The sequence below is a fragment of the Exophiala spinifera genome (genome assembly GCF_000836115.1).
Source record: "Exophiala spinifera strain CBS 89968 unplaced genomic scaffold supercont1.7, whole genome shotgun sequence".
Lineage (NCBI taxonomy): Eukaryota > Fungi > Ascomycota > Eurotiomycetes > Chaetothyriales > Herpotrichiellaceae > Exophiala > Exophiala spinifera.
The window spans coordinates 555,978-574,892 of record NW_015622519.1 but is presented as its reverse complement, the minus strand read 5'-3'; the positions used below and the strand labels follow the sequence as shown (position 1 = coordinate 574,892).

Sequence of the window (18,915 nt, the reverse complement as noted above, 5' to 3'; positions counted from 1 at the left end):
AGAAAAGACTTTGACTGGTGTGCAAGGCGGCAGGCGGTGATGAACCAGCCCGTCGCAGTGAATGAAGTGCGGCAGTATTTGGACGGATTATCATTCTGGTGATGGTCGCCACCGACTATGGTCAGGTACAAAAAGATTCACTTGGGAGTTGCCGATTCCCGGGTATAGCAGAAAAGAACATCCGATATCTCGTTCTTGGTCTTGTTTCGTTCGCCAATATCGCGTGCCACAGCGATCATCGTGATCCCCTGGCTCGAGGTGTCATTAAACATGATCGTGCGGATCAACCGCTGGTGTGTAAGGAGTGATGGGCAGTTCGTCATCTTCATAACTGGGACGTCGTGGTCTTGGTGGAGCATCACCGAGAACTCTGCCCTGTGCTTCTTCCGCCTTTACCTGATCCCTCAGTTCCCAGCTTCCAACTCTCTCATGGCCGCGAGTTGGGTGTGATTCTGCCTCTGTCGCGGCCACAACCATTGTAGCCCCAGCTCCGCCCTTGGGTATGACCAAGTCCTGGTCACTTGCCATTTTCGCGCCTCCCTTAAAGCCTGCCATCTCGGACTTGGGCTTTGTATGGACCCTGTGTAGTCTTACACCACCTAGAAGCATGACTGCTGCAAACAACAATGCCGCGACTGCGAGGGTGACCACGGCTCCAATTACGCCAGCAATGGCGGGAGACAGCCCTTTGTGGCTAGAAGAAAGCAATCCCGTAGATGGATTGTACTTGTCATCGGTATCTGTGAATGCTGGACAAAATACGCTGTAACTTCCACATGTCGTGCACCATTCGCCGACATTGGACACCAGGAACTCCTCCAGACCCGCAACAAAGTCCAAGAAAGGGACAACCCCTTGGCTGGGGCTGAGGCCAAAGAGGGAATATTCAACCAAGGAAGAGTCAGAATCTGTACCATTCTGGTACAGAAACCTGACATAGATATCTGTTGTATTGGGCCACTCGTCCGTTTCGTCAGCCTGCATAGATACCAGCTCAAAGATAAAACTTGACCCAGGCGCGGGTACGTTGTAGAATGCAGCATTTTGCTGAGAGATAAGCCGCGTTAGAGCAGCAAAGGAGATCATGGGCTCGTGGCTGCCAAATAGTAGGGTCATTTTCTCTGTTTGCCCTTGTGTGTTGATTGCTGTGTTAAACGTTGTCAGAAGCCGAGTAGCAAGGGTTCTTCCTGCGATTGCTCGAATCTTATCACCTGATGTTGTACCTGACGCCGAGAGGTCAGCGTTCATGGCAAAGACCCAATCGTCCGCAAGGATTTTGGCTTTGGTCAGATCTTCTTCCCGTAACGATTCTCGGACAGTACTGTTGTGGGTGTACGCATAGCTGAGATAGTCGTAGATGTAAAAGGCGTCATAGTAGCCGACTCCGGCATTGGAAAAGATGCCATCGAGGAACTCAGGCTGAAGGCTCCTATAAAACTCCATGGTCGAGTTCAGGATACTCTGATAGTCTGGGCTTTGATAATATACCTGTCCCGAAGCAGTATACGACGGACAGCTGTCCATGCCATTGACCCATATGGAATTCAGATCGTTACTCGATATGGTCGTAATCTGGGGATATTGGTAGCCATTCAGCGGTGCCACAATGTTGGTCCCATTGGCAACTGTGCTTTGGCCTTCGATATAGGTCCAGTTCGAAGACAATTCCAGAGGGGGATATAGACCCTGGAGGAAAGCCAATGCAGAGGCCGACACATATTGTTCATCAGTAGACAAGACATTGATCTGATCATACGCCAATTGATTTCCCGCTATGCCAGAGATGGTGGACGAGCCAGTATAGTCACCGTCCGTGGGTGAAATATACCTGTCTCGCGCCTTAGCACCTGCAGCATACAGCTGCTGAGCTCCCAAAGGAGTCAAAGAAGGCGTCGAGGACAAGACCAGAGGAGTTCTATCGCCATATCGGGTGTAGATGAATGTGCTCAGCACCTGCTGGGTGAGCACAGTTTGGGGAGCGACAGCAAGGAAGAGCGAGAGGAAGAATAGAGTTGAGGCATGGACTGAGTAGAATCTGGCCATGGTGTTCACGATATTCAGGATGATCCAAGTCACAGAATCACAGTGCACCAGCGGCCAGCAACCTGACAAGCTGCTGAGGAACAGAGAAAGTAAACTGACAATGGTGGGGGTTTGGTAAGCCTTATGAGCTTGAGCCGTCGAGGATGAGGAAGCTGCAGGGCTACTCGATAGTCTCTCGATTCTTGGAGCTCATGAGAATGTCCCAGGAGGAGCTTACTCAATTCAGAGCAGTGTCCCATGATCATGGTGCATTAGGTTGTCCCTCTGGCGAGTTCTGACCAGGTACAGGATCGTCATACGAGGAGGAAGCTTCGATAGCAAAGCGTTACATGGTGGGGTTCAGCGAAAAGTCGGCGCATTCATCCAGAGCTCCCAATCAGTAGATCCGCCTTGCCGCCAATATTCCAAGGCTCACTATCACTAGGCTTTGGTGCCGTCTGTTGCCGGCTGCGAGAGAGTTTCTGTCAGATAGATAGCTGAGAATCTCACCTACAAGGGCGGGATGCGTCGTCAGAAGTGTACGCCCTCGTCCAGATGTCTCCCTGACCCTATTCTGGCAGGACGAGAGATCCGGATGCCTCCAGCAGCTTGTGACGACATGACGCCATGCACAAAGCACAAAAGCCCATCTGAGGACGATCGAGCTTTCGGGATATTGAGTGTTCCACGCCCAAGCGTTTGTTTAAGATAAGCAGATTGGCTGGCATAATCCTGGGGGCTGGGAGGAAGCAAGCGACCGGCAGGGATGCTGATAGAGATGGACGCCAACCTCAAGAGCGCATGTGCTGTAGCTGCACTAACTAATTAGCCCTGTGCCTGTGGTATAGCATGGATGGCGTGCTGCTCCGTCAGTCAACCTCGTCGTATTCGTGGCAGGTGAAGTTGCTGTCCTCGTCTCACCCGGCGTTTGTGTCATGGATGGAATAAGAGCCGATGGCTGCACGTCAGCGCCAAACAGTTGACTATGAGTATTCATTCTACGGATACACTGAGTAGTGACAATTGATGTTGTCTACTGTCGACACATGCTCTCCTCAGGACTCACTCCAGCTTAGGTAGCTAGATCTATCGTATGCCAATTGTACAACACCGGCCAACGCCGATTGTTGCATCTCCGCATTATTTTGCTGCTCCGCAACTTTTTTCCCATGGCAGATTCATCTCGTTTGTCTCCTGTACACATGAACTTACCCAGTGTGACTGTCCCTGCGTCGTCAAATATATCTGGAAACTGATGGTCTAGCGATGTCAAATGATCTATCCCCCCTCCAGTCTGTCAGCGACGGCACAGGAGAAGGGGCCCCTCAAAAGCAACAAGGTGAGGAGCGTTGGCTGCTTCACTCACCTGGCGGCGCATTTGGACTGACTTGTGCCCAGATGAGGCTCCATCGCAGGCAAATCAATCGCAACCGGCAATCCCCCGACAAGATGACAATCCAAGAAGTCCTAAGAGGCGGCGTCTGTCTCCTGCTGAAGGGGCGCCGAACCCACAATCTTCCTCTGTCGCGAGCGCTGAGCAGCAAAAGATGGAGACTGGACCAACGGTGGTGCCTCAATCTACAATCACGAACGTCTCTGCCTCGGCCAGCACGCAAAGCCATAATGTCCCTCCACAGCCTCCAAAAGCGCAGCCTAGTATAGTCAGGAACCGACTGGACAGCCTCCCGGTGCTGGAGAGTCTCGCCGCGGACATATTGACCTTTCTCGCGAGCCTCTCACCGACTGAAGCCTTGGGTTTGTCAAGGACGCCAGCCACCCTGAAAACCCGTGAATACCTCGGGTTGCGATCGAAGTTCGACCCCATAAGGAGGATGTTTTACACGGGGCAGCCGTTCCTCTCGGCGAGCGACTTGCAGTTACAAGATGCGAATCACATTCAGGCAATACGCAAGATCAATCAAGCCATATTTATGTCTAGCATATTCACAGGTGAGATTGGACTTCGAGACATGGACCGGGGGTTTCTTCCTGTGCTTGTGCCAGAGAACGGGTTTCTTCAAAAGTCGCAAGCCTCTGTGTTCCTGGCTCTCAAAACGCAGGGATTCATAACTGCTTGGAGGACAGGAGCAGCTCCGCCTCATGTGGTTGTGGCCGATATGTTCGCCCCAGACTTGGATAAGCAGATTCTGGCACGGCGACCAGGAACAACAACCTTGGCACCAACCGAGCAAGACTTTCTGAGTCAGGTCACAGCACGGCGTGAAATCTTGCAAACTCATGCACAAAATAACACACTTGATCAGTTGGCTTTGAAGTATCCATGGGATGATTTCAGTCGAGAGGTATCGTCTTACTTGTATCAAAGTATTGAGAGTGCTTCGAAAAATGGCGGAGGGCAGGGTGGTAGTGACACTTCGAAAACGTCTCAGCGTGGCCAGATGGAAGGGCAATTCTCGATACACGCTTCACCCGCTCCTACCGGGTCCACCGAATCTATCTACATGCAAATCACCCAAGGACAGACCCCAAGTATCTCGCTTTTTGGCCAAGAATTTATCGCGCAAGCTGCTAGAGCCGCAGAGATTGCCATGAAAGGACTAGGAGCTGTGTCGGCTGCAGAAGTCGCCTCGACAGCGGCTCCCAGTGTACCTCCCCCGGCCAAACCAGCTACCCCTGCACCTCAAAATTCCCTACCAGAGCCTCAACAATTTGAACCAGCTTCTGAAAAAACCAAGTCCGAGTCTCCTTCCTCTGGCCCTGGTGGAAATCCAGACATTCCTCACAGCTCACAAACAGCACCTACTCTCGTGCTATATGAGCGAGCCAGACAAGCAGCGGCAGCGAAAACGTCGTTGACTCCTAGGAAAGGGGTCATACCCGCACAGAGGCGTCCCTGGACTCCGGAAGAAGAGCATACCCTCATGAAGGGAATTGACCAAGTCAAAGGTGGCCATTGGAGTCAGATACTCGCTATGTACGGCCCTGGCGGTACTATTAACGAAACCCTCAAGGAACGAAATCAAGTTCAACTCAAGGATAAAGCGCGAAATCTCAAGCTGTATTTCTTGAAAAGTGGCGTCGAAGTACCTTACTATCTACAAGCCGTGACTGGTGATCTTAGGACTCGTGCTCCAGGACAAGCCTCGAAGCTCGAGGAAGCCCGAGAACGCGAGAGGCTGCAATTAGAAGCAGATCAAGTGTCCTTTGAAGAACTGGAAGGGGACGAGCCACCACATCCGAACATAGTCGAGACTAGCACGCCTCTGCCAACCCAGTCATCGCCTGCCACCAATGACACATTACAACCGAGTCCGCTCAAAGACATGGAGCCAAAGAAATTCGAACCGAGTATGGCTGATGTTGAGGCGATGATAGCTCGAGCAGCCGCGCAAGCCGCACAGGAAGCAAAGTCAAGCCTGCCCGGATCGTGATGTCCTAGCACAAGAGAACAGACGAAATAGGTGTTGTGCATGAGAAATAGCCTCATGTCACATCCGACGTTCTGATCAACACCCAAGTATCGATTACTCGCACTGGACGTAAATTATGCGCTCTGAAATGGGGCTCCTCTAAGTTACTATTGTACTACAGTAGCTCTCCGGGTTGGCCTAACTTAACTTATAGTGAGCCTCGGGACAAATTCTCCGATCTCCAGGTTCTGGTGTTCGCCGCCTAACAATCACGGTAAATTTAATCCCTGCAACTTGCTGTTGACTCTTCGTTTATCACTCAAGCCTTTCCCACCGTCAGTTTGCGTGCGATAACAACACCAGTGGCACGACGACCAGCACGTTCCAACGTTCTGTAGTGTTACACACAGCCTCCTTTTGGCGACGGCCCACTCGCGATCTGACCATGTCTTCACCACCCCCTCCTGCGGAAGATACATCGACGATGGATGTCGACGCCGAGATGGCAGACAATACACAAGAGACGGCGGCGGAAGGGTCCTCGACGCAACGGAACCACCTGGAGGCCTCATCAGGCACCCTAGACAACGAGTTCACCCAGTCGGAAACGCAGCCTACGGCGACAACGTCCGCGGGAGCAGCTTCGCAGCAGAATCGCAAGGACATCACGCTCAGAGAGTTCCTCAGCAAGATGGACGATTACGCTCCGATTGTAAGTGTGCATCATCATCATCGTACCCTAGTTGTGAAAAGACGGCGCAAGGTGAAAAGGAGGACACGACCACTGACACTTGGTGCGCTCACGTCTAGATCCCTGATGCCGTAACGTCGCATTACCTCACACTCGCTGGACTTCCTCCGCCATCACCGCATGACCCAAGCGGCGCAAGCACGAACAGCACGCCTCTCCCTCTTGCCCGACTGTTGGCGCTCGCGACACAGAAGTTCGTCGCCGACGTAGCCGCCGACGCGTACCAGTACAGCCGGATCCGAGCGGGCAATTCTGCCGCGGCGAGCAATGCCCTCGGCAACGCCGCGATGGGGGCGGGCGCCGCCGGCCAGGGTTCGTTCGGTGGTTCTGGTGCGGCCGGCGGAGGGGCCGGAGGAAAGGGCCAACAAGCGGCACAACTGGGCGTGCAGAGAAGCGGTTACGGCGGCGGCGGTCAGGGAGGGTCCGGACAGGGCCGGGCGGTGTTGACCATGGAAGACCTCGGTATGGCGGTCCAAGAGTACGGGGTCAATCTCAAGAGAGGAGAGTTCTACCGATAAGATCGTGGCCCTGGGGACAACGACCACGCCCAGCACCAGCAGTGTGTGCGACTGTTAAGAGCGTGCCAGGGCATACATATCTTTGACATTCTGGATTTTGAATTCGCCCCCGTGGCCCACGAGCCTCTGAAAACACATCGCCGACACATGATTGCTTTTGCTCGGGAGTGGCTGGGTGGGTGGGTTGTGCTTCGATACTGCTTGCATCACTTGGAGCCCTGCGGCTTTACTTATCGATCCAAAAGCAAAACGGAGGCTGTTACAGGGAGGGCTCTGGAAACTGTACATTCACAGTCCTATTGCGACCTTGATGATACCCACGATTTTCGTTCTTCCAGTCTTTGGGGGGTGGGGTTGGCTTCGAACAGCGATATTGCAAAACTCGTTCAACAATTGATTCCGCTCAACGAGTTCTTGTGGAGGTGAGGTTGAAGATTACCTGGTCTCATTTGAAGGAACCATCAAGACTGGATTCAGCAGCAAGAGGGCCAATATCTCAAACACTATAGTCTCTACCGCACTATAGCAAGCAAGAAGCCATCATAATTCTTCCCACCACATGTCTGAATCACAGTCCCATCGACCCTTTCGTCCTTGCCGACCTTCTCGACCAGATTCGGAACTTTCACGTCCTCCTCCTCCTCAGCAGCAGCAGCAGCAGCAGCAGCAGCAGCAGGGCCAACGACACCCGTGTTAAGCATCTGTCGGACGACATTGTCAACGTACACCAGGCTCCCCTTTCCGTTGGACAGCTTGACGGCCCAGTCGAAGTACGCCCACTGATTGTCCCAGTCCGCGTCGATGAAGACGACGTCGAACTTGTCGCGCTTGCCCCGGGCGATCTCGTCGGCCAGCTTGGGCAGGACGTCGAGTGCCGCGCCGAGCAGGATGTCGACCTGTTCGGGCACCTTGACGCCGCCGTACTCGAGGTTCTCGATCGCCACGTCGCGTCGGCCGGGGTCGATCTCGATGCTGGTCAGTTTGCCGCCGCCGGTGGAGTCTTTCAGGCCCTGCGCGAGCCAAAGCGCGGAGTAGCCGCCCAGGGTACCGATTTCGAGGACGTTCCTGGCTCCAGAGACGCGTGTGAGGATGGAGAGGAGTTTGCCCTGGCTGGGCGAGAGTGCGATCTCGGGAATGCCGTGGGCGCTGGTGTTGGAGTAGGCGTGTGCAAAGGCCGGCGTGGCTGGGCAGAGGGCCGCCTCGACGTACTCGGACACGTCGTTGGCGTACTTTGCGTTTTCGACAGACATGGTGATCCGATATTGGCGGATGTGCGGAGAGAACGGTTGTCGATCTTGGTCGTTTGAGAGACAAAAAATTTGGTGACCTGGAGCTGGTTTGGTGAAGTGTGTTTGTCGTTTGGCACTCAGTCATGGAAACGGATGCATTTATGTCGTTCTACGTCCGGCGGTACGCAGGGCAGGAGAGCGAGCGAGTTCGAAATCTGACGGTCACATTGCTGCCCATTCCTGTGTTGTAGTGGACTTGATAGAAACAGGCAGCAATGATCCTCGGTGTCAGAGCGTCGAATAGAAAATCAAACCGCGCACAGGAGAGATCATGTCGAGAAATCGTCGAGGCTTTTTCCTATCGTGGGAGAGTATACGGAGCACTACCTTCTAGGTAGGTATATGTGGGTTTGACGGTGGTGAGTCGTGGGATAGATACAATCACGCGCTGTAACCTGTCTAAGACCAATTTACTATACGCCAGACTCGACGTGAGTGGCTAGTTAACTAAACGTTACTGTGGGTTGAGCGAGAGTGACCCACCCCACTGACTTTAGTGAGAACTATCGTACTCACCGTGAAGTACGACTGAGGTACGCACACCTTCACTTGATCAGTGATCGGATCGCCGATCATTCAAGGATGGCTGATCAGCGAGGTACAATCACCTAGAGGCATTCGTGGTGCCTGGCATGTGGGACAGAGAAGGGCAGGGGGGTGGGAGGCTGTCTGTATCAATCGAGGTATCGTGCTCTGGTCGAGGCCGCTTCCTGTGGGCAAGGTAGTCGAACGTGTGTACAGACTGTAGGGTAACTGACTAATTTCTCCTGGAACGGATAGTGATTCATGTAACGCAGCGTTCGCTTCAAGCTGGGGTATCATATCGTTAATCGTTTCTCAACTCTCAACTCTCAGCCATGAAACTGCTGGTGAATGAATGTTCTAGAGAAGCTTCCACAGGCACAGACTAACGCGTGATGAAGCAACCACACGCTTTCCACCGGTCGATACTACAACCCATTGTCAACACAGGCTCAATCAGAGGAACTCTCGCTTTCTTCCGGACGCCCTTTTCAGCGGCTCAGTCAGATACTCGTCAGTCATCAATTCACTTCGTCATGTGTCACATCAAACCCCCGTTCTTGTAATGGTACTTTTCGACGCACAATCACATCCCCATATGCGGCGAAACTCATCGACACTCAGTTTGCCCAGTACCTTGAGAGCAGCCTTGCTAGCTCTTGTTTTGGCGTACTTGATCCCGTGTCCTCTGCTTTCGGCAACAATACGACCATGCACCATCCAGGCAACGTGGACGGTGACTCCCCCGACCGACTGGTCTCCCGCCCCATCGTCGTCATCATCCTCGTCGTGATCCCCCCTGGTCGTTGTCACCCTGCCTTCCTCATGGTTGACAGGTGAACTATCCCGACATCGAAATTCTTGTCGGAGCAAAGCGAAAAGATGTGTCGTCGGGTGTTGATTTGCAAATGTATCGTAAGTTTCGATCTTCTCAAAAAACCATTTCACATGCTTCTCGAAGAATGTTTCAATCTCCCCAAAGTTGAAGTTGGAGTCCAGAAGCACCGCACCCAAGTAACTCTCGACAAGATCTGCCAGTGCTTTTGGTGGACTAGAACCCGAGTTTATCCGAGTCCAGAAGTCACGTTCCACGGTTCCTTGATCGTACACTTCCTGGATTTTGGCAGAGTAATGTCCTATCTCTTCGTAGAGAGCCGGCGACGTAGCGTAGATTAGTCTGTGGAATCCAAGTACGACCGCCAGCGCGGCTAGGAATTTGTTCGACACCATCGCCATCTTGTGTTCAGTCAGCCATTGTGGGCCCCTGGTTGGATTACTCGAAAAGAGCCACCAGATAGAAACCCAGTCGAGACAGGCGTCCCCCAGGAATTCAAGCCGTTGTAGATCAGGCACTGTAGAATACTGATCAGAAGAATGAGTAAAGGCGGACCGGAGCAATCGGGGATGCTGGAATCTGTAACCGGTAATTTGCTCAATACTTCTCGCCAGATCGGTAGCGATTGGGTCGTTCGTTTGTAAACTCCACGTCGGAGGCTTATACAGTGGCCTAATGTCTTTCCACGATTGAAGTTCATGGTCAGGGTCGTCGACAAGCTTGGTGATGGCGCGAATGCCGAGATCGAATTTCTCTTCCGTAGGTAGGTCCTGGCTTGCCATGATGCAGGCCCCGATGGTAGCTTCACACACGTCGGCTATCGTCTTTTTCCCTAGTCCATGTGACTTGAAACTGTCTTTCAACAGAATCTGGCGCTCGGAACGACTTGGGACTTGCTTCATGAACTCTGGGTACCACGTCGTGCCCCAATGAGGCTCGGATGCTGCACGAATGTACTGGTAGAGTTCGTACTCCGGTTTTGATGCTGTGGAACACAATCGACGGTTTGCCAACATTTCCATACGTTTGCAATGCATTCCTTCCTCGTTACACGTGGTATGATTGAACACGGCGATCGTCGTCATCATTTTCAAAAGCGAATCGCCAATGAATTCCAGACGCTCGTAGTTCAGTGGTGCCTTTTGTAGGCGAGCTTCACCACTTCCGTCTTCGAACGTAGGCTCATCCGCGTCTGCAGCTGCATTGCTCTCCATCGTGAAGGATTCTAGGGCCAGATCAAGTGGTACTTCAGGCAGATGAAGCTTCACATAAGCTTCTCGCACGATCAAATATGCTTCCAGTCTATGCAGGATCGACGGCCACAATTGACAGAAAGCTGCCGTAGCCGCCGATATACGACCAATTTGCAACGGTTGAGGTGCGACAATACAACTGTCGAAGCGCCGCTGTTCTGGACTGCACTTTTGTAGAAAGTTTCGACCGGAAACCACAACTTTAGCCTTCAGGACTGGTTGATGAGGGTCGTAGTTACTCGCAAGAGCTGTTGCATTTTTGCGATGCCTCCCATAAGTACTGTCAGAGAAGGCAATGATGCTGTCTTTGAATCTCTTGCCAATCTTGATCGAAGGCTCTGGGGGTTTGTCCCAAATGGTTTTTGTATCGTCCACGTTCTCAGTGAAATAGCGAAGCCTTCCACTGCCAGGATCAACGAGAAATGCCTGGCACCATTCTGCAGCTTTTCTGAGCGCATCCTCTGGACTCGTAGCTGGTTCCCATTGACGCCGCTCGGTATTTTCTGCGACCATAAGTTCATCCATGTTGACAATGGCCTCAAAGGAAGGTTTGAATGCTGTATATGTAGGCGGAGCCAACCAGTAACTCATGGTACTCGGATCTGAGACAAAGGTCTTATGAAATACATCTTTAAGCACTCCGAAAATAGTGAAGTTGGTCAACGCTTGAAGTTGTTCCTTGTTGACCTGTATTGGTTCCTGCATCTGGTCGAAGAAGATAGGTTTCTCAATGTTTTCGTCCACATAAACAGGAAAACTTGGGATGATAGGTAAAGGGGCGCGCGTGAACAAGAGTAGGCTGTTCGTAGCCACAGAGGATGATGAACTTCCAAGCAGTACCCGAGTAACAAACAGCTCCGTAGGCAGGTTATCAGAGCATGCGCCACTATCGCGCCAGAAGTCTGGCTTTACCTTTTTCTTGTACGAATCCTTCTTTTCATCGACTGCGAGACGAGCATTCAAGTTATGGGGTTTGGCTTTGACAAAAACACTGTCGAGATTTGAATCGAGAAGTTCTGCTTTTCGTAGCTTGACACAGCAATTGAAGGCCGCCGATCGTCTGGCCAGGACCTTGTTCGGCTGAGGCATCCCTAAAGCCCCCTTAACCTGGGCCGCGCGTGGGTCGTTACTAGCAGGGAGGATGACCTTGTATTGAAACATACTCTTTTCTGGGTCAATAATCTCTTCGTAAATTTCCTTGGACCTCGCATCGACCTTCTCCAATGATACTACGTATCGTGAAAGCAGCAACAACGAGTTGGTATGACTTGCAATAGCTCCAGACGAGGTCTGAAAGCTCTTGCCGCTGAAGGTTTTGGCCATAAGTCGTTTCAATCTTGTTCCTGAGCCCAGTAACCGATCTGGGGGAAGACTCTGACAGAACAGTCGGATATATTCATCCATTTCGATTGCATAGTTGACTGTAGACTCATGCTTTTGGTTTCCTTCTTCCATCATGTGGGCATACACCGAGTTCTTCATTCGGGCTCGACCTCGACTCTGCATATACTGGATTGGGGTCTCGTATAGATCAAAGCGAACAACCAAATTACACTGGGGAATGTCAATTCCTTCTTCGGCAACACTAGTGGCGAAGATGAGATTTATGTCTCCCGAGCGAAAATGTTTCATGATCGCTTCTTGATCTCTCCAATGGCTGACTTCTGCGTTCTTTTGGCCGCCGACGCCGACAAGGACGCCTGGCCTCACATTTGGTAGGTCCGAACACTTGAAGAAGTCACAGAGAATGTATGCTGTGAATCTTTGCTCTACAAAGACTATTGCTCGAGTAGATTGAGATTCTGAAAATCTCCTCTCAAGTTCGGTGAAGAGGCATTTGACTTTGGCTGAAACCTCCCCGTCAACATCACACCGCGGAGGACCAAAGTAATGCCGACTGACAAGTGAAATGGCTTGTTGAATCTTTTCCAGTTTGGCTCGTCGTCTGTCAGGGTCGGAGTCATCCATGTAGACTTTGCTGCGTTCGAATTGTTTGATGATGGACGTAACTTCATGGGCAGAGGTTGGTATACCGTATTTCCAGACTCGGTCAGCTGCCCAAGTACCAAGTTGTCTTGAGGCGTATCTTGAAAAGACAAAGTACTTTTTCAAGTCTTCAATGAAACCGCAGAGGGGCCAGAGATTGCAAGTCAATTCAGTGTCAAAGTCCATGTGCGAGGGAGCATAGGTCCAACGAACATCTGTGGCTCTAGGAGCGAACTCGAAAACCGAGGCATCTTTGGTCGTGACAATCTTGCTCTGCAACAAAGCCTCGAGATCTTCCGCAACTTGACGGATGTCGCGTTTCGAATCTACCGGAGATGCAGTCATGCCAAAGATGCGCGGCTTCTCACCCTTCCATTTCAGATAGAAGTCTCGGATGATGGTAGCGTATGGATGATTCTTCTTGCAATGGTGGGCCTCATCGAATATGAGCAGTGATATTTGACCCATACTCAGGAACGAGTGCATGAGACACTGGTAAAGGACAGCAGCAGTACAGACAACAACGCTATTCTGGGCAAAGATATTGTCCCATTCCGCTTTTCTCCACAAGTCCTCGTTCGACTCGCCAAAAAGTTCCTTGACATTGTGTGGCAGATTGTTGTTGAGAAACCGCGTCTGCTGCCTGGCCAAATGAACACTGTTGACCAAGAAAAAGACGATCTTGGGCGGTCTGCCATTGTGTCGGTCAAGAAGCTCTTGCTCCAGAAAATGACGAATGAGTAGGGCAGCAATGAGGGTCTTTCCACTGCCAGTGTCAAGAACAGCAATTACGTTCTCTTCTGTCGCACGTTCAAAGAGTTCTTGTTGGTAATCACGGGCTCGATCGATGATGCTGTCCGACTCTTCATTCTTTGACAATGTAGGCGAGTCCTCATGCCGTTCACTGGAGGCATGTTCCTGTATGTATCTTCTCAACGTAGCCTTATCCGCTTCTTTGATCAACTCCGCGGATGAATTCAACGGGGACGATTCATCGTGAAACTCCTCGTCTGATTCGGCCAGATCGTCCGACTCCTCTGTGTCAAAACTCATCAGATCTGTTTCGGGAGACACTTGAAAGACCGGTTGGCGGTCCGTCGGGGCAAAATCATCCATGAGCGTCATGAGAAGGGTTGCGGAAGATTCTGTCTCTGGATTCCGTTCTGGTAGCCCCATTGTGACGAGGAAGACGACAAAACATGGCACAAAGAAGGGCAAGCAAACGGGCCGGTGAAGAAATATTGGCTGTCAAGCAAACAATCCATTTCACTTTCACCAGGAACGCAAGCTTGTTCACCGACGTCTCGGCATCTCATCTTGTCGGCGTTGTAACAAGTGGGTTGCGTGGTTGACAGAGGGGAAGGATAGTGTAGTCGTAGTAGACAAGTTAAACAGGATAAAATGCAGCCTCGCCAACTCGGGGAGATAGAGACCTTAGTTAGTGTGAAGCCTCAACTAGGTCCGAGGTCCAGATGGTGTGAAACTCTACCTTGACGCACACAGGTATTTGTAGGTGCCCGGCAGGCGGAGACATTGATCTTCAGGTACCAATTTACTCCTTTCAGGTACCGCGGGCGGGCTGGTTTTAGGCGAGAGACCTCACTAACCCCGCCGTGGGTGGATGGTCTATGGGGGGAAATTCCAGACCTATCGAGGTGCCTACTGAGCCTTGGTACCTAAACATTATGTCATGACTTCAGGTACACATTTATCGGACTTGTACTCTCAAGGGTGACCTACTGCCTCTACTGATACCTGGTTCCGACATATCAATCATACTAGATACCTACCTTGTGTATATACATTGTCTGACTACCCAACACAATGAAACCCTCACTCGGCGCATGTTTCCTATTATTCGCCCTGGCCAGAGCACACGGCCAACACTCTCACGAAGACACCGTAAGACCAGAAGACGACTGGGCACTGTACCACATGCAAGAAGAACACCGTACGTGTACCTTATACATACATACATACCTCCAAACTACACAGACTCTATCACTCCCTCATACACACACAGACCCTCTCTTGGGGTTGCTCTCTTCTGACACGTATAATACGCCATTGCAGACATATCCAACTTTGACCCATCTTCGTTCTTCTCCCTGCACGACTTCAACAACGACGGCGTCTGGACGCCGGACGAGGTGCGCAGAACCTACGGCCTCGACGACGAGTCTCTACAGTCCACCCCTGCGGACGCAAAGGACAAGGCGGTCCTGGACGTCTTCAAGATCTTCGACGTCGGGAGCAGCGGCATCATCACGCGGGACCAGTGGCTGGACGGGGTCCGCGCTGGCAAGAAACTGCCAGACTCGGGCCTCGGACCAGGCCACCACGGCGACGACGAGTACGAGTACGAAATCCACCATTTTGAAAAGTTCCACGACGAGAACACCAAGGAGGAAGACCTGATCCATCCCGAAGACATTGCGCATTTCCGAAAACACGACATGATGGAGGACGAGGCGGAGCGGGTGCTGCGGGAACAGCAACAGAACATCGTCGAGAAGAACATTCCCATGAAGTTCAGAAAGCAGCAGTGATATGAAATAATAAGATGCTACAATGCGAGATGCAGAATTACAAATGGGAGGAATGGGGGGGAATAAAAGGTCAGGTAGATACCTGGTATATGCCTCCACGCCGCTCCAGGTACCGCGGTCACGGCATCTTAAAAAAAGGGCGGGCAGACGCAAAGACGTCGCAGGTGTGTGTAAGATAGCTGGGGAAAGGAACAGGGAATGAAGAAGAGGGAGGCAACACATCTTCATCATCCATTTGGATTGATTGGGTTAATATGGACATCATAGACGCAATGCATCACGCCGGGCGCATATGTCTTGACCTGCTCGACGTGATCGCACGATACCGCCCATGCCAGTTCCCGTTCCGATTCATGTTCTGAGACCTGCCTCTTCACAAGACCGTCAATGTCGTGGGTGATTTGTGTCTTGATCTTTTCAATCTCCCGAACGTCGACATTCTCATGAACATGCAGCCACCCACCACGCTCGACAGACTTATTCTTGTTGTTGCTACGTCCACTTCCACAGACGATAGCCTTGACGGCATTCTCCCAACTCCCTCTCGACGTGGGCAAAAGACCGAGGTTGGCATGTCTGATATTCAATGCCACTCCGGCCGTTGTGATCTCTCGCATGACTTTATCCGCCCATTTATTATCGCCCAGGAACGCGACGCATCTGACAGTGACTTCTGACTGCATTTCGTGCCCAGTCGGATCTTGACCTTGGCCTTGACCTTGACCGTGATCATGACCATTGATCCTCTTCGCAACATCAGCAGCCGTCTGATCTACCATATTACCATGGTCGTCAACCCTGATCACCAAGCAAGTCCATCCGTTCGCCTCACACCCCCTTCTCAGCCCCTCGATACTCCAAGGGTTGATGTCCCACCCGTAGACCCGTCGCACGCCTCGCGTCAAGTAGCAAAAGGCAAAGTATCCTATGCCGACGTAGAAATCCATCACGTCCGTTTCAGGCAGGGGTTCTCGGAGTTCTTCGCTCGTCAGACCGGGGAATGTGACACTGCCATTGCCACTGCCACTGCTGTCGCCATCTCTGGGTCGTGCTCCTCCCGAAGAGTTCCCACCGGCAGTAGGGGTGGTTCCCAATATTCTAGCTTTCTCGGCCACATTGCCCCTACTGAACATTGTATACAGTGGAGCCCAGCACTGCGTGATGCCTCGGTGCTGACTGGTCGACGTCCAGAAGGCGTTGGAGAAGTCTTGAGGCGTCGGTACATTCGAGATGGAAGAAGTCGAAAGCGCAGAGTGACTCCTCAGCGGAGTGGTGCCACCCCAGTCTCCGTAGACAGGTACGAGACCAGAGGGACTGCGCATGAAGTTTTCTTTCTTTCGATGTTGATGGAGCTGAGGCTGCTCCTCTCGATCGACACCAGTATCGGGATCGTGGCTGTGGCTATGACCATGGCCGTCTTCTTGCGCGGCAGCAGCAATCGGCGCGTTGATGGCGATTCTACTGATATTTTGCCCTGCGAACCCCGTCTCGGCTATACACTGGAACAAGACATTCCTGTCTCCTCCAGACAAGGCAGAGTACACCGCCGTCCACCGTTCATTGTGTGCAGGGAAGTTGTGCGGCAGGAGCAAGAGTGGCGGGTAACTCGTGTAGCGTTTCGGTATGTCGTTCAACGACACCGACGGCGTCAAATCCAGTGAAGAAGGATTCGGGGGCTGTTCCTCGTTCTCAGATCCAATGGCAAGTCCAGTTCCAGGTCGAGGTCCAGTTGAATCTCGTACATCCGCCGCCGCCGTGGCCGTCACCGTATGGATATCACTGTTCGTACTGTCAAGAACTGTAATGCCGAATTTCTGACAGAATGCCAGAACACCTCTGACTAGTGGGTTTGCCGGCCTCTTCTGTCTCCCTTTTCTTTCCGGGCGGTATCCTTGAGCCATTCCTAACTGCACTGTACTGCACTGTACTGCACGGCACTGTACTGCACGGCACGGTACTGAAGGCCTGTCACGCCGAAAAGAAGTGTTCAGAAGACCCTGTGGTGTCTGTGGTTTGTGACATGGTAACTCACTTCACACTGAACGTGCCAATTATGTCTACCGCTCCGGAAACCTGTTCTCGAAGAGATCTTACCAGTGGGATGCTCCATAGGGGTTTGTGAGGTGGAGGTGGACAGGTGAGGGCAACCATGAGGAAACCCGGAGGTTAAAAAGTTTTCAGCCTCGTCGCGACCACCCAAGGCTTCTTCTCCGTCCCAAGTATTTAGCTAATAAAATATGCTCTCTCCTCTCCACACATACAAACTACATGAGGTTCTGTACAGTACTATTCAAATCGTGCAAAATGTCTTGTAAAAAGATCTTGACATCGTCTCAATACGGTATGAGGATTGAGATCCTGATCCCCAGGTAGTATTTCTACACACCCGTCCTACACGCACATCAACCTTTGTGGGCAATCTCACCGTTGTAAACGACGCACCATATCCCATCCGCATTTTCACACCGATCAGTATCGTACACTTCTCGCCTGGCTCTCGTCCGGATCAATCTCACTCCCTTTCGTCGGATGCACGGATTCCGGCAACGCCTTTTCCAGTTTCTCGGGGGCCTTTCTCTGCACTGATTCCGGGACGACACTCTCGCCCGTTGCGTGGCTCTTGCCACCACTGGTCATGCTCGCTGTGCCCTTCTCCTTGTCCTCACTCTTGCTCTCCCCGCCGCTGGACTCGGTCGCGCCCGTGGCGTGTGATTCACCCTTCTTTGCCTTCTCGCCGATCTTGGACTCGAGGTGCGTCGCAAGGGAGTCGTCGTCCTTGGGATGCTCCGGGATAGGCTTCGTTCCGTCTTCTACGAAAATTGGCCCCGACAATCGTTAGTGATCCTTTTTCGGAAACTGACGCAGCGACTGTGTACACTCTACAACACCCGGGGACAGGGTGAGGGTCTTTGAGGGATGCCGTGTAGAGGAATGATGGCTTTGACAACGGGGAAACCTCCAAAAAAAGGGGAAAGACTGCCAACCATGAGAGGTTCCATACCGTTACGTTTGTACCCGTCATTCGAAGGTCCGGTCTTTGGAGTTCCGATTGCTCGTGGGCCGGACGATACGAACGTTCGTAGTGCTGGTGTTCTGGTCCGTACAGCGCATACCGGAGGAGTCAGGCGCCAGACGGGGAATTGCGACCTTCTTCTGTACATGATTGATTCGATCGTCTTTTGCAAGGTTGCAAATGTGATTCCGGAGATCCCAGTCTCTGTATACCTTATCTACCTATATACCTACCTAACTGGTAGTGGTAGTGCCTGACATCACTTCACCTCATCTCTGTAACTCCGTGTCGAGGCAAAAATGCTCAAAGCCCAGAACCCATCGATTCCTCCACGACTGACTGGGGCTGGGCTGGGCTGGGCTGAGCCGTGATGACGATGAAAAACCACAGAAACCCCAGATGGTGATCTCATCATGTACGGGAGTATTTGTCGCCGACGTTATTCGATGTACTGTTGGTCACCTACCTACCTTACAAAGGTGCTTCGTCACTAGATATTCCCGGATATCTTGCCCTACACTTGTCACGAGTACTCGGGAGACCCGTTCTCGTTCTCGCATCAGCTTGAGAAACTCCGGGACGGCGGTCCGTTGACACATGTACAGCATGACCCGTTGATATCATGACGAGTATTTTTTTTTGCAAGGATGAGACAAGTCAGACTCGACCACCCATTCTCAGGAAACCGGCCTCATACTGTCCTTCTGTCCCAAAAGTCCCCATCTGGTCCTAAGTATTCGTACGAGTACGAGTTACCTACTCGTACTTAACCCTCGCTCGTAGTCATGACAGATGACTTGTGACCC

At 51.9% G+C, this 18,915-nt stretch overlaps 8 protein-coding genes across 8 annotated transcripts; 3 read left to right on the top strand and 5 right to left on the bottom strand.

Annotated features, from left to right (window-relative positions):
- Positions 1–264: 264 nt before the first annotated feature.
- PV08_09182 (uncharacterized protein) lies at positions 265–2,043 on the bottom strand (the record flags this gene model as incomplete). The annotated part of the gene is made up of 1 exon (XM_016383502.1): positions 265–2,043. One exon carries the CDS (start codon positions 2,041–2,043, stop codon positions 265–267), a length of 1,779 nt encoding a protein of 592 aa, XP_016232125.1.
- Positions 2,044–3,288: 1,245 nt separating this feature from the next.
- Positions 3,289–5,414, top strand: PV08_09181 (uncharacterized protein; the record flags this gene model as incomplete). Its single annotated transcript, XM_016383501.1, has 2 exons — positions 3,289–3,361; positions 3,421–5,414. 2 exons carry the CDS (start codon positions 3,289–3,291, stop codon positions 5,412–5,414), a joined length of 2,067 nt encoding a protein of 688 aa, XP_016232124.1.
- A 424-nt stretch (positions 5,415–5,838) lies between these two features.
- On the top strand, positions 5,839–6,662 carry PV08_09180 (uncharacterized protein; the record flags this gene model as incomplete). Its single annotated transcript, XM_016383500.1, has 2 exons — positions 5,839–6,105; positions 6,204–6,662. 2 exons carry the CDS (start codon positions 5,839–5,841, stop codon positions 6,660–6,662), a joined length of 726 nt encoding a protein of 241 aa, XP_016232123.1.
- A 512-nt stretch (positions 6,663–7,174) lies between these two features.
- On the bottom strand, positions 7,175–7,912 carry PV08_09179 (uncharacterized protein; the record flags this gene model as incomplete). The annotated part of the gene is made up of 1 exon (XM_016383499.1): positions 7,175–7,912. One exon carries the CDS (start codon positions 7,910–7,912, stop codon positions 7,175–7,177), a length of 738 nt encoding a protein of 245 aa, XP_016232122.1.
- A 1,107-nt stretch (positions 7,913–9,019) lies between these two features.
- PV08_09178 (uncharacterized protein) lies at positions 9,020–13,723 on the bottom strand (the record flags this gene model as incomplete). Its single annotated transcript, XM_016383498.1, has 1 exon — positions 9,020–13,723. One exon carries the CDS (start codon positions 13,721–13,723, stop codon positions 9,020–9,022), a length of 4,704 nt encoding a protein of 1,567 aa, XP_016232121.1.
- A 648-nt stretch (positions 13,724–14,371) lies between these two features.
- On the top strand, positions 14,372–15,096 carry PV08_09177 (uncharacterized protein; the record flags this gene model as incomplete). Its single annotated transcript, XM_016383497.1, has 2 exons — positions 14,372–14,498; positions 14,621–15,096. 2 exons carry the CDS (start codon positions 14,372–14,374, stop codon positions 15,094–15,096), a joined length of 603 nt encoding a protein of 200 aa, XP_016232120.1.
- Positions 15,097–15,323: 227 nt separating this feature from the next.
- On the bottom strand, positions 15,324–16,997 carry PV08_09176 (uncharacterized protein; the record flags this gene model as incomplete). Its single annotated transcript, XM_016383496.1, has 1 exon — positions 15,324–16,997. The coding sequence occupies one exon, from the start codon at positions 16,995–16,997 to the stop codon at positions 15,324–15,326; it is 1,674 nt and encodes a 557-aa protein (XP_016232119.1).
- A 568-nt stretch (positions 16,998–17,565) lies between these two features.
- PV08_09175 (uncharacterized protein) lies at positions 17,566–18,257 on the bottom strand (the record flags this gene model as incomplete). The annotated part of the gene is made up of 2 exons (XM_016383495.1): positions 17,566–17,906; positions 18,098–18,257. 2 exons carry the CDS (start codon positions 18,255–18,257, stop codon positions 17,566–17,568), a joined length of 501 nt encoding a protein of 166 aa, XP_016232118.1.
- Positions 18,258–18,915: the final 658 nt, after the last annotated feature.